Source organism: Amborella trichopoda, chromosome 10, assembly GCF_054954075.1.
Source record: "Amborella trichopoda isolate Santa Cruz 75 chromosome 10, AtrichopodaSantaCruz75HAP2 v2.0, whole genome shotgun sequence".
Taxonomy (NCBI): Eukaryota; Viridiplantae; Streptophyta; class Magnoliopsida; order Amborellales; family Amborellaceae; genus Amborella; species Amborella trichopoda.
In genome coordinates, this window is record NC_142345.1 from 32,544,904 (window position 1) to 32,559,531 (window position 14,628).

General features: G+C 36.5%; 1 protein-coding gene across 2 annotated transcripts in view; it reads left to right on the top strand.

The window, feature by feature from the left end:
- Window positions 1-2,162: 2,162 nt before the first annotated feature.
- GMII (golgi alpha-mannosidase II) overlaps window positions 2,163-14,628 on the top strand; it is a 60,193-nt gene continuing 47,727 nt past the window's right edge. Inside the window, exons 1-3 of one of the 2 annotated variants that reach the window (XM_020675065.2) lie at window positions 2,163-2,944; window positions 3,604-3,753; window positions 13,282-13,314. In XM_020675065.2, coding sequence (XP_020530724.1) covers window positions 2,441-2,944; window positions 3,604-3,753; window positions 13,282-13,314 — 687 coding nt within the window. In that variant the 5' untranslated portion in view covers window positions 2,163-2,440. The remainder of the gene's footprint in view (window positions 2,945-3,603; window positions 3,754-13,281; window positions 13,315-14,628) is intronic. The other variant, XM_088848768.1, reaches the window with a different exon arrangement.

A 14,628-nucleotide genomic window follows, 5' to 3' on the forward strand; every position in this document is an offset into this window, starting at 1 on the left:
TTCAGAGTCATAAACATCTGATAGGCAAGAGGTAGCCCCTCCCAACCCAAGTTGTGATAAGGAAGATCCACCCAAACTTTGAACATCTGAGAGTAGGAGGAGCTTGGAGATGATGGCGGCCAAGCTACTGTGGAGACTAAAAAGAAGTGAATTCGGGTGAAGAAGGCGATCTCAAAATGGGAATAGTTGGATTGCATGTGGGGTTAAACGGGAATCAATTTTTCAAATGCATGTGTGAGGGAGGGTTTCTATTGCAAATTTCCATATTATATTGCTCAAAAAAAAGAAAAAAAAAGATCATTTAATATCCCATATGGTCATAAGTACACCATAGCTATGAGGTATGGCTCTGCCCTATCAATGCATTGCAGAGTGATGGAGTAGGTCACACAAAAAATGTCCATAATTCAGCTATATTATGACTTTCCTGTATTACCATCCAATCCATTGCTTTAATTGTGGTGAAATAGGTTGCCATCCTATTGTCATGATCATATCATTGATATAATATTTTGTTGGGAAAATATCAATTAAGGGTTTGTCAATCTTTACAAAATCAAGAAAGGGGTAAAAAGATGATAATTATATTCGAGATTTAATTTTAAATTTCTATTTCACTAGGGTAAATCCTCAAAAGAAAGTTCCTAGATTGCTCTTGTTCAGTGTTGGAAAGCCCGAACAATTAGAGACACTTTGATAATTTTACTCTGAAAGAGGCCTTAATAGAATGATAGTAATGTCTTTGATTGTTCAGAGTTAAAAAAAACTAACAACATTTTGATATTTGAAATGATATAAAATAAGGGGCATTTATGTCATTTGACATATTCATATAATGAACAAGCTGCTCGCTATTTCTAACTCCAAACAATGAGGTATACTTCTATCATTCTATTAAGGCCTCTTTGGGGTAAAATTATTCAAGTGCTTCTAATTGTTCGGGCTTTCTAATACCGAATAAGGGTGATATGTAAACTTTTTAACATTTTCCTGAGAAGATACTTGATCGAAAAAAAAATTAAAAAACAAACCTTCAAATATAATTTGTGATCTTTTGATCCCTTTAGTTATTTTGTAAGGGTTTCAACCTTTTAACTAATATTTCCTTATTTTGTTTAACGAAAAGAAAGATAACAATTCTATAAGCCAAAACCTTTATTCTTGTCAAAAAAGGAAACCTTTTATTACAGGAGAGGAGGCGATTTGGATGGTTTATAATGATATATTTTGACCCATATTTTTGTGCGTGGAAAACATGCACTACTATTTCATATAATTAGCAGAATTTAAAAAGGTTTCTTATGGTTTACATGCCATGTTCACGTCCCTCTGTTGCAATCTTTTTTTTCTTTTTCCCCAAAATTGCATTGGTTTTTTTGAACCAAGGCTCTTGTGTGCAAAACACCAGTAGTTTGAACCGGTAAGCTACATGTGTCTGTGCTTTGTACGTGAAAACACATACTCGAAACTAGTTGATTCCAAACAGTGATAAAGACGCTAATGGGGAACCGCTATTGCCAAATCAGTATTTTGTATACAAAACATTGGTTCAGGATTAACCCTTTCGAAAAGGTAGTAAAGACATTAGGTTCATTTGGGGGTATTTTGAAAATTTTTTTTATATAAAATATTTTTTGAATAATATAGTAGGTAAGATAAACCACTATCTGTTTTTTCAAGTAGGTTAGGAGTTAGCTTTTTTTTTGAAGGCCTTTATCTGTTTTTTTAAGTAGATTAAGAGTTAGTTTTTTTTTTTAAAAGCCCCTACCCATTTTTTCAAGTAGATTAGGAGTTAGCTTTTTTTGAAAGCATTGGTGTTCAAGTAGATTAAAAGTTAGCTTTTTTTTTTGAAGGTATTAGTGGGTGGTGTGAACGGTGGGAAAGAAAATGGTGACTAGGGTGTGGGGTGTTATCACCACGACCCAGTCCCTTTATCGAGTCTATACAAGGTTGCAATATTAAAATGTAGAACTAAAGTTGCATCTCAAAAATCCAGCGATAAATACTGTTTTATGTTGAAAAACCATCGTAGATATATAAATATAAAAAATAAAAAGATTCTAAATCCAAAAAAAAATACTGCACAACACGTTATCTGAACCGTTCATTTTCAAGATATTGATTTGAACGGCTTGGTATAGACTCACAATGTTTTTTCCTTGAAAGTAGTTGTTACTTTTTAATCAGAGAGGCCTGTATGCCCTACCTGCTAGTGAACGCCCACGCGAAGGCCACCTCCAAGTGATGGGAACTTTAAACGTGACGTAAAGGGCACGAAGAGAGTGAGGACTCTGCCCCATTTTCTAGCGAGAGTGACTGCACTCACTCTGCTTATGTCTTAGAGAGAGCTACTGCTTGTGGCATGAGAGAGATTTAGACACTAAGAGTTAGAGAGAGAGACACCGAGAGTTCTAGAGAGAGAGCAACCTAGGCTCCAGTCATGGCCTTCTCGCCATCAGGGAGTAGGCGTGGCACCATTGTCCGACCCTCAAGGCTCAAGGGAAAGCCCCTGAAGCGCCGGCGGTGCTTTCGCCTTCGCAATCTTCTCTCTACCAATCTCTGCATCCTCGCTTTCTTCTTCTGCGCCCTCCTCTTTCTCTTCGTTATCCTCACCCAGAACATTCCGAAGCCCCAAAATCTCCATCGCCCTCACCATCACCCATTTTCTCGCTCTAGAAACCCCAATTCGTCTCTCTTAGAAGCCCGTGTTGATATAACCACAAAGGATCTTTACGATCGAATCGAGTTTTTGGACGTCGATGGCGGGCCTTGGAAGCAGGGATGGGAGGTGAGTTTCAAGGGCGATGAGTGGGACGGAGAGAAGCTTAAGGTTTTTGTGGTGCCACATTCGCATAATGATCCTGGATGGAAGCTCACTGTCGAGGAGTATTACTTGCAAAAGTCTAGGCATATATTGGATGCTATTGTACAAACCCTTTCCAAGGTTCTCTCTCTCACGGTTATCTCTGATACCATAGCAAAAACCTTGTCTAAGGTTGTTTCTTTCTGTCTGTTATTCATCTCTCTCTCTCTAACATGAAATGGACTTGTATGCTGTTGTGATTTGAGCCGTTACTGAAAATGCCCCATGATGTGCTGAATGTGTACTAAATCATCACGAGTCTTCTTTTATGGACTGACTTACCATTCTCTCTCTTTTCCTTGAATTTTGAAGTGACTTGAGATTTTCTTTCTCAATAAATTTAGCCCAAGGTTATTGTACTTTCCTTGATATGTCTATGAAATGTTCAATTCGAATCAGATCTTCTTGAATTTGTTATTGTTAAGCCAATATACATGATTGCATTTATTTTTAATTCAGAGTCCCAGAGTTTAAAATTCTCATGAGAATTCCATATAGTAGTATTTGATCTCCATTTTTGTGTTTAAAACTTTTTTTTTGGGGCACGTTTGATACGCGTGAAAATACTGTCACGCATACCAAATGTGGAATAAAAATCAAACGTGATTTCTCCCCTGCAACTTGGAATGGCTTCAAATGTTTCTCATGATATGCGTTGAATGCGAAAGAGTTCAGCTGATATGCTTCTATTCCGATATTGCAGTGCGATAACTTTTATTTTTTGGAACTTGTGTTTGAAGGATTCTCGCCGGAAGTTCATATGGGAGGAGATGTCATATCTCGAAAGGTGGTGGAGGGATGCCTCAGCTTCGAAAAGAGATGACTTCATCAAAATAGTCAAGAATGGTCAGTTGGAAATTGTTGGAGGTGGTTGGGTGATGAATGATGAGGTAGTTATTCATCTTGTATTTGAACATTCTCTTTTTTACTTTGTCCATGTGTATATATGAGCGAATGATAAATTTGTTATTGACCGATGGAATGACAAACACCTTGACTGCTCAACGTTGAAACATATATTGCAATTAGTCGATACTTGCTGTAATATTGAGTTAATTGATGGTAATGGAACTATTATTTGCCATACTTTTGGTTTATTTTACGATCTATTAATATGAGATCAATCCACTTGAGACAATTTGGCTGAAAATAATTCTTCGGGTGTAACTGCATTGAAATAGAAACGATACATTGTTTCTTTCTTCATACATGTCAATGAATAAAATGTGAAGAAAATTAAGTGCTTCGAAAAAAAAAAATCAAATCCTTTGACGTTGGTATTTATTTTTTCAATAGATAAATAATTTTGCATTAAGAGTCTTCAGATACTACATTGACTCGATGAGAGATATGTACAATGGAGCGCTTACTAGTGTACGAACAACTAGTGGAGAGACGAGTGAGTTTCAATAACAATAGGTCTACATCAAGCGTCAGTATTGAGCCCGTACGTCTTTGTCTTAGTTATGGATTAGGCACCTACAGGATGAGGTACCGTGGTCCATGTTGTTCACAGATGACATAGTTTTGATCGATGAGACCCGAAACAACATCAACACAAAGTTAGAACTTTGGAGGGATGCTCTAGAATATAAAGGTTATAAAATTAACCGGACTAAGGCAGAGTATATGGAATGCAAGTTTAATAATAATAGGAGTAGAGACGAGCAAGTAGTTAAGATTGATAGACAAGAAGTACGAAAAAGACCGTACTTTCGATATCTTGGGTCAATAATCCAGGAAAATAGAGAGATTGAGGAAGATGCTGCACACAGATTTAAAGCTGGGTGAGCGAAGTGGTGTTGTGCTAGAAGAATTTTATGTGATCGCCACATACTAATGAAGCGGAAGGGCAAGTTCTATAGGGAAACTGTGAGACCAGCTTTGCTCTAAGGGGCGGAATGTTGGGTGGGTAAAAAACAATATACCCATAGAATGAGTGTAGAGGAGATGAGGATGTTGAGATGGATGAGTGGTAAGACAAGAAGGGATATAATTCGAAATGCATCCATTCGGAAAAATTTAGGGGTGGCACCAATAGGCGATAAGATGAGAGAGAGTAGATATAGGTGGGTTGGCTATGTGTGGCGTAGACATTGTACAACACCTCTTAGGAGGTACGAGTTAGTTCAACTAGAAGCTCCAAAAGGGCAAGGGGTAGGTCCAAAAAGACGTGGTTGGAAGTAGTCCGAAAAGATATAGGGACTTATTGCCTCATTGAGGGTATGACCTTTAAATAATAGAGCAGAATGACGGACCAGGATTCGCGTAGCCGACCCCAATTAATTGGGAAAAGGCTATGATGATGATGACAATTAATTTTGCATTGCTCGTTTTGGTTAATGTGAATTGTCTTCCATATCGCCCTAGGACTTTGTATGTAGGCATTCTTATGCTTGAGCAGTATTGGAAGGAGTGACCTTCTTATAAGTCCTTTTGCTGCACTCATGTTTACCTGCCCTGGGAGATGTTTTGATACTAGGGATGGTTTATAATATTGTTCTTCTTCTTGGCTAGGCAAATGGAAATGACTGTTAATGGAATATATTTCCTATCAACCAGTCTCTTTCAGATGACTAGCCTTTACATTCTCCTTTTCGATGTTCCAAAAAACACTAAGTGGCACCTAGGCAGCCAGGGGGGTCTTGGCCGCACAAAAACCTATGCTTGACGGCCCAATTGGAAAAACATGGGTAGGAAGTGCCTGATTCGATTGTTTTAGGTCCAAATTATGTGTAAAAAATGCATGTTGAGATATAACACATTAAGAATGCATAAGACAGTCCATCCATAGTCCATACACTCCATACCATTAGTCCGTACTCCATACACAGTAAAAATGCATATTGAGGTCCAAAGTATTTGAGATTTGGACAATTAGTTAGTTAATAACACATTCAGTAAAATAGAAAAATATAATCCAACATTCACATTTAGTACTAGACATAACACATAGTCTATAGTCCATACACTCCATACTCCATAATCTATACACTTAAGAGGAAGCAAAAAGAAAGCGAAGGAAATATAGACTTGAAGACTCAAAGCCTTCAGTCATCATCAGAAAAAGAAGGGTCAATTGCTTCATATGCATCAGAATCGAGCCCATCATAATCAAAATCGTCTCCCTCCTCAACATAATGCTCGTCCTCCTCTATTTCTTTTGAATCTGCCTCCCCTTTCTCCTCTTCCTTTGCCCCCTCATCCTCCGTGAAGATGATCTAGTGGCCTTAGGAGAGGCTGTTGTACCAAAGGCCTCCATAACCATATCACATGCCAATCCATCATGCTCCACGACCTCATCATCATCAATCAACCAATCCATAGCATTTTGGATGTCTTTTTTTCTAAAGGGGTCTCTTTTTTTCGCTTAGAAATTCTTTGCTTTAATAGTCTATTTCAATTGACATAAAGTAAGTCATGTAGCCTCTTTGATTCAAGCTTGGTTCTTTTTTTTGTATGAACCTATATGAAAAACTGAGAACACATACAATAAAATGAAACTAATTAATATTACAATTTATATAGTAATCAATAATTACTAATACCAATTAGTAAACTATAAACTAATAAAATAATGTAATTCTTTAAATTAAAGTGAAGTAGAGTAGTAAGTTGGTAACCAACATATCATCTCAAACAAACATATCATGTTAAAAGTATTGTAGTTCCACTCACAGCCGGATGAGGTAGTGGTTAAGCTCAAGATCCGAATGACCATCTTTTGTAAGTTTGGAGCACTGCAACCGTGTTGGCTCCACCAATTGGCTGCATATTGATTATGAATTACGATTATGTATACAAATATTTAAAAAAAAACGACAAACATGAAACTTGAATTTGAAGATTGGGTAAGGTATATTATTACCTGGATCAACTTTTGTCTTTTGCCTTATTGCCATTGCCCTCCCAAAAGACTTCAATGCACGCTTGTAATTTATAAGTTCATTAGCACATGTAATGTCTTGGATTCCCTGATTAGGCACTAGCACATTTAGACACTTATTAAATCCAGTCATAATTGTATCATTTGTTTGTATATTCTTATTAGCATATAAAAAATCTGGATCAAAAAAGCTGCATGCAGTGGTCAGTGTAGCTGCGTATCCCACTTCTCATCAATAATATTCCAAATCGGCTCTCATCATTTTTCAAATTATGGGCTATCTTTCTCTTGCAACTTTCCATTGCCTCGTATATGAAGCATATGGAGGGCTTGTCAATATCAACCAGGCAAAGGACTTTGACATGAGGAAAAATACCTTAAGAGCACCCTTCACCCCTATCTAAAGAGCCTTATATAGGGCAAAATCTCTCACTTTCTTCCCTTTTTGAACCTTGACCCACTTACATACTTTCTAATCATGAAGTGGACATCTTCCTCAACTGAGCTCTCCTTGAATGTATGCTATCTAAATATAAGCCAGATAGTTAATCTCGTGATCCCTGGCCTCACTATCTCCTCTTTATTTGTAACCTGCTAATCATGCTAAGGTGAGGGTGTGCTATGTATAAAGGCTGTAACTGACTTAGCCTAACTGTACATGCAATCTCGCTCATACCGCCAATAGCCTTTAGCATGAGGTCTATGCAATGTGCTGCATATGCTGTCCAAAAGATATTAGGGTAGCTCATGCACAACAAATTAGAGGTTGGAACATTAGGAGAAGCCTTATTTGTGACAACCTGATTAACATGTTGCTCCCCAACCTTCTTGATGCTCTTCTTAAACACTTTAAATATGTACATGACATCATAGCCGTAGCTCATGCGCAACAAATTAGAGGCTGCAACATTAGGAGAAGCCTTATCTATGATAATCTGAATAACATGCTGCTCCCCAACCTTCTTGATGCCCTTCTCAAATACTTTAAATATGTACATGGCATCATGGCTGTCATCAAAGGCGTCAATAGACCTCAAAAAGACAGTCCCTAAAGGACAATTTTCCAACAAATTCATCCGACTTCTTCTCTTCTTGTCACTCCAAGTGTTAATCATAATAGATACCCCATATTGAGCCTATGCATCCTTTTGCGAGTCGACAATCTCCCTCGTGATCTGTATCTCTTTTTTCAAAAGAGGCTCTGAAAGCTCATATAAGGTTGGGGGCTTCAACACAGGCCCAAATTGGCCAATTGCCTACACCAAGGTGTAAAAGCTGCTTTGGCGAGTGGTATTGAAAAGAATGCCCACATTATAAAACCATTGAGCAATATATTGAGCAACTCTCTGTCTCCCCTCCTCAATTCTATTCTCAATGGTTGTTTGCTTCTTGGTTTTCTCAACTGCAACCTCAACGTCATGCCGGTTAAAAATGTATGCAGAGCCCCCCTAACCCGAGGTTTCTTAGGCCCCCTAGATCCAATTACAACTCCCTTTCCTTTCCTAAACTGGGGGAAAGCAAACAGCTCCACCTCATCCCTCCTCCCATCACACTATCATCATAAAAAACACGAACCTTATCCCTTAACTCTGCTATGCATGCCTCTGTTTCTTCTTTTTTCCTTTTTAATTCATATAATCTCTTACCTCCTCCCTAATTATGTCAGGAACCTTTTTATAAGGGGCAACATCCCCCCTGATCCCGGCAAGATGTTTCTTGAACCGGTTTATACCTCCATTGGTTTCTCTGTCACAATAATTACATCTTATACAATTTTTATTGAGAGGATTTGGGTTATAACTGTATTTCCAACTCGGATTACCACTTCTAGTAGAACCCGCAAACGACATTTCGAAATAACAAAGCAATCTCAGATACGAAGTTTTTTCACTAACTTGGATTGCTTGATCTTCCACCTTTGAGATGTTTCCCAATCTCAAATGCTTTTTAAAAACCCTCTAATAAGCTTTTAAAATCTACAAAATCAAATCCAAACCAGAAGGATGATGTTTGGATTGATTTTTCAAAACTTTGAATTACCTGATCGATCTTACAGAAAGCAAAAATGCGGCTTTTTTCTATTTTTTTCGCTCAAAGGTTAAAAAAGATAGTTTAGGTCACAATAAAACCTAAAGCTGCCCCCCCTTTCTCCCCTTATTATTAAAGGGGAAAAAGGACTAAAATGCCCCTTCACGAGGGGCATTTTGGCCCTTGGGTGGGCGTCCAAGGACCCAATGCCTAGAAAGGCCTAGGTGATGTTCTAGGCTTCCTTGGCCTTCCTATGCACTAGGTGGGCCGCTTTTTGAAACTTGGCTCCTCTCATTTTGTTCTTGTATTAAATAAAAAAATCTTTTTCTAACATTTGTTTCCTCTATAGATAAGTTTTGTCATCCACCTTAATCAATGGAATCATTTTACTTCTCCTGTTTGCACTTCTCATCCTGTGACATGCCCATTCCCTTCATGTCACTTCCTTGTTGCCTAAGGAGAATATGGAGTTTCTTTACGAAATGAACTTTGAAGTTCCTTTGCTCTTTATTATGCTTTCATTTATCTTCTAATCTATACAATATCTTATTCTCCTGCCTTCCTTAACGATCTTTATTTAACAACAAGAGTTTCTCAAGGCATGACGCTGAATAAATTCAAACATATCAGACATCTTTACTGCCACTCTTTAAATAAATTCCATGAATCTCTTGCAATCTTCTTAAACCTTTTCAAGTGACACGGATTCAATTTTCTTACTCTTGGGTCCACTTTTCCCAACTGACTTGACATTGCACGTTCTTTCCATATATAGTCGTGGCAGTGAGGTGTAACTCCTTTAATTGCTTATCGTAAATGTTACATATCAGACATCTTTATTGCCACTTTTTAAATAAATTCAATGAATCTCTTGCAATCTTCTTAAACCTTTCAAGCGACATGGATTCAATTTTCTTGCTCTTAGTTCCACTTTTCCCAACTGACTTGACGTTGCATGTTCTTCCTATATATAGTCTTGGCAGTGAGGTGTAACTCCTATAATTGCTTAGCTTAAATGTTTCCCTTCCACAACTGTTATAGGACTAGCCATTATTCAACCTCCTAGATTAGTTGGTTTTAAAATCTGAAACTAACATGAACTCCCTAAGAACAGGTTACGTTTTGAATGTGATTTTCCATAAACGTTCTTCCTATATATAGTCTTGGCAGTGAGGTGTAACTCCGCTTAACTTAAATGTTTCCCCTCCACAACTGTTATAGGATTAGCCATTATTCCTCCTAGATTAATTGGCTTTAAAACCTGAAACTAACATAAACTCCCTAAGAACAGGTTACATTTTGAATGTGATTTGCCATAAATTAAGCAATCCATTAAATAAGGAAACAACATGGACAAAATCTATACAAAATGAGAAAAGGAAGCCAAATGGGATAAATGTTTCCCTGGTATTACTGATTCATTACTTAAAGGGTGTGGTTTCTATAAGGTTACAACCTTAAACAATCCAATTAAGGCGCACCTCCAAATTTTATCATAACATATAATTTTGATGTAAAAAATTCTTAGGATTATCTGAAAATCTATTTTTTATATCTAATTATAAAATTTTAAGTTCCAAAAATGGTTAAAATCAAGTAGATCTATAAACATATGAAATGCTTGGAAATGGATGGTCTAGATAATATGTTGCAAGAAACACTATTTCTGGAACTTAATTTTTTTTTTTTTTTCATATTCATTAATCTCGATGTTGAGATGATCAACTAAAGGGTTTTTCAACATTAAAACAATCTTTTCCGATGGGTTTTTGATGCGCATTTGTAATTCTGCATTTGAAGGTTGCAACCTTATATAAACTTTTCCTTACTTAAATTTTGCATTGATTATCATGAGTGGAGCTAAATTTTGAAAGTAGCAATGCTTACTTTGATGGGAGGCCTCAAGTTATGGAAATGTATACAATCAGACCATTTACTTTTTGGTATGAGGAAGTCACAGTCATCATCCACTATTAGATGTGAAATCAGATGGCTAGGATGTGTCATTGACTAGGCAAAAAGTCCAAAATAAAATTTTTCGAACTGTGTGACACTCTTTATGTTGTTGGATTTCACATCCGATTGCTAAGGGTTATTGTGACCTCATTGTACCAAAAGTGAGTATACAATTCCTCAAGTTATTTAGTTAGCCAAAACTCGAGATTCCATGTTTTCTAGCAACTCTTGAGAACTTGTTCTTTTTGGAGATGTCAAATGGCTTTTTCTTTCTCATTTCCTCCTTCTATGGTCCTTGTTCACCATAGGCCGACTGCATGGTAATGTGCTCCATTCTGACAGTAATCCTTGTCTGCCCTTAAGCCAAGTTTTGATCCATTTGTTTAATACTAGTCCTTTTTTTCTGTTGCACTTTCTTGGAATAGTTCTATGCATGGTTTATGTCCCCTCCAGCAATGTAGGAGTAAGATTAGTCTGATCTGCTTTCTTGAAAATTTCCATTATCTCTGCCTCCTTCACTTCAATCAAAATGTCTTTCCCTGTCTCTATGTAATCCCATTGATCGATAGAGTTAATGGGGTGTCCACACTTGGCGTAACCTCCTCCTCTGATCCCTTCCTCTGAAGCCTTCATCTTCCTCTCTTGAATCTGTACTGCAGATCCCCTTTCTATATCCTCAATCTTCTCTATACTCTGTGCCTCCGCTCCCCCACAATCCCTCTGTTTAGCTCCATATTAATGGCACGATACTTTCTACTAGCCATCTCCAAAGCAGCGAACTCTGGAGTCACCAGATCTTTGTTGACTATTTAGTTAAGCTAAATTGCTTAGCAAACTGCATGTCACAGGCATACCTCATATAATTGACCCAAAACAACCTTCCTTAATGTCTATAAACTTGTTCGTATTTTACTAAAAGGACAATTGCACCTACTGTTTTTTCTTGATAGATCAAAAAAGTGAAAGGTTACATCTAGTTGTATGATTGCAAACAAAAGGAACATAACCTGAAAAGAAAGGGAAATGATATCCAAATGTGAAAATTCACATGATAAGCTGTAGTGAAAAACATTCACCCAGCCCTTGTCTTTAACATTCTTATTCATACAGTTACACATTAAATTCATAACATTCATTCCCTTTATCCAATTTTAAAATCAGTTTTTTTTTTTTTTTTAACTCAATCTTGAATTTTAAAATGTAAAGAAAGTAAAAAAGTGAAAGGTTACATCTAGTTGTATGATTGCAAACAAAAGGAACATAACCTGAAAAGAAAGGGAAATGTTATCCAAATGTGAAAATTCACATGATAAGCTGTAGTGAAAAACATTCACCCAGCTCTTGTCTTTAACATTCTTATTCATACAGTTGCACATTAAATTCATAACATTCATTCCCTTTATCCAATTTTAAAATCAGTTTTTTTTTTTTTTTTAACTCAATCTTGAATTTTAAAATGTAAAGAAAGTAAAAATACTTTATATAAATTTTCTAGTCATTTTTTATTAGGTCAAAGTGGCCAAAGAAACTTTTCATGACCTTTTATTATTATTATTATCAAATATAATGAGAAACTGATTAAAGATTTGGAAGGTTTCATTTAGTTTTACACAAAGGCCGAAACAAAAGCATCCTTTTGTCTAATGCTTCGTGAATCTCATGACTCTACTCTTGGCTGCTGTAACCTTTATGTTATTCCGTTGCTTTAGTGTGTTCTGTCTACTATGTTCCTCTTCTATGTCTTTTCGGAACTTCATTACACTCGATATCAGCAACATATGAGCCTTATCCCAACTATTTGGGGTCGGCTACATGATCTTTTTCCGCTATTCCACTCTATCAAGGGTTATACCCTCAGTCAAATCATAAGTCACCATATCTTTTCTCACTATTTTCATCTATGTCCTTTGGTTCCTTCCCGTTGCCTTTTTAGTGCTTTTCACATGAACCAAATCACCCCTCCTTACTGGTACTGTTTTGGGTTGACGCTATCCATAACCAGACGGCCCAAATCTATTTTCCCTCATTTTATCGCCTATTGGAGCTACCCCTATGTTCCCTTGAATATATTCATTCTAAATTCTATCTTCCTTGTGTTGCTACTCATCCATCTCAATATCCTCATCTCAACTACACTCATCCGTCACACTCAATATTATGAACAAAAAGAGAAAAAGAAATCATTTTCTTTGTAGAGGCTATGATACTCCCTCTTTTTGTTGCCGTTCTAGGACAACATGTGTACATGCTTCTTCCCTTTACTCAAAGATAATTATTATTGGGGCATTTGTTGACTTGATATAGATTAACGAAACTTCAGTGTATGACATGTTTAAAACATATATAATTTTCAATTTCCAATTATTTTGTGATGTTAGGAGCACTTTGAGATAATATTTTAGGGCAATGTGTTTGTGTTTGATAAAAGGTGAGCACTATTAATTGTGGCACAGAAACTGTGTTTGCATGTTGAGTCTTTACTTCCAAGTTCCAAGTTATTTTGTAATGCTTTTCTTAATTTCTTACTATTGACATCTGTGTTTTGCAGGCTAATTCACACTATTTTGCAATCATTGAGCAGGTACATAGGATGTTTTTAACATATGAATTATCAATTTCTTGTTTCATCTTATTTGAATTTTCATTTTTAGAAACTTCTCTGATTTCAAGTGTCTCATGAATGAAACTGTACTTATCGATGTTCTTGGGCATCATGGTGGATTAGAGAGATGATTATATAACAACTCTACATAAATTGTTCATTCTATTGAAAATTATCCTAAATCATAATCGTGGTTCCTTTCCTTTTGATTCTTAATGCCATGAAATAAGAGAGCTCATAGACACTATGAGAGACTCTGTTGTCGCTACACCTGAAGGAGGGAACTTCATATTTCTTTCATGATGATGAGCTTCATTATAGATATAGCCTTATTTATGACATTTTGTATGTGTCCCCATAGATATGATGCATTGCCATCCAACAAGAGGCAACAACACTACGCAAGATCTTTATTTTTTATGGGTTAAAAAATGGTTTTCTGAGTAATGGAGTGTGTACTACCAAGATACCATGGTCAACACCCAAGAAGAATCACTATGAATTATTTGATTGGCGTTCAGGGCATTTGGTTTGATGATCACAAGTGTAGAAGTCGATTCATGAAAAACTTCATATCCAGGCCTAAAACAATTCTAGCTCCTCAACCATTGTACCGACATGTCACATCATGACGCTTAACGGTTTTTCACCTTCAAAGGACTACTAAAACTCAATAGATTTAATATCATTGGCTAATTCTCAGAAGTAGGTGACCAAATGCGGGATGCTTGCTTGATGTAATAGGGGTTCCGATGCGCTATGTGCCGCAATGTGGCTGCAATGTGGGACCATCACTTCCGATGTGGTCAATAAATTTAAAAGACTTAACAAACCTATGAGGAATATAAGAATAAAGAATATGTGATTTGTTTTATAGTAGACATTTTGATTTAGTATTTGCCTCTAATATTTGCTCTGGATCAATGTAGAGAGTATCAGTCTCCATTCCTTAATACAATTAAAATGTAAAATAAATTGATCCAACCGATTCATTAAATTAAAGAAAACACAAAAGAATGTATTATTCTAGCCAAGCACTTGAGAAATAAATAAGCATCTAGCAATGTGGTACACTCTAACATATAGCCAAAATGCCAACTACCAAAGAGTCTAAAGTACTTCACAAGTATATAACATCTAAAGGCCCCAAATCCATGACTTAAAAGGTAAAAAGCATAACTAGATTGGTTTTGATGTCAATTCCAAAATAAGAAGGAATTTTGATTTCTAGTTTTTATCTCCTTACCTCTTGAGACCCTCAGGTACTTGATAATTCTTCACTCGAAATCTTTC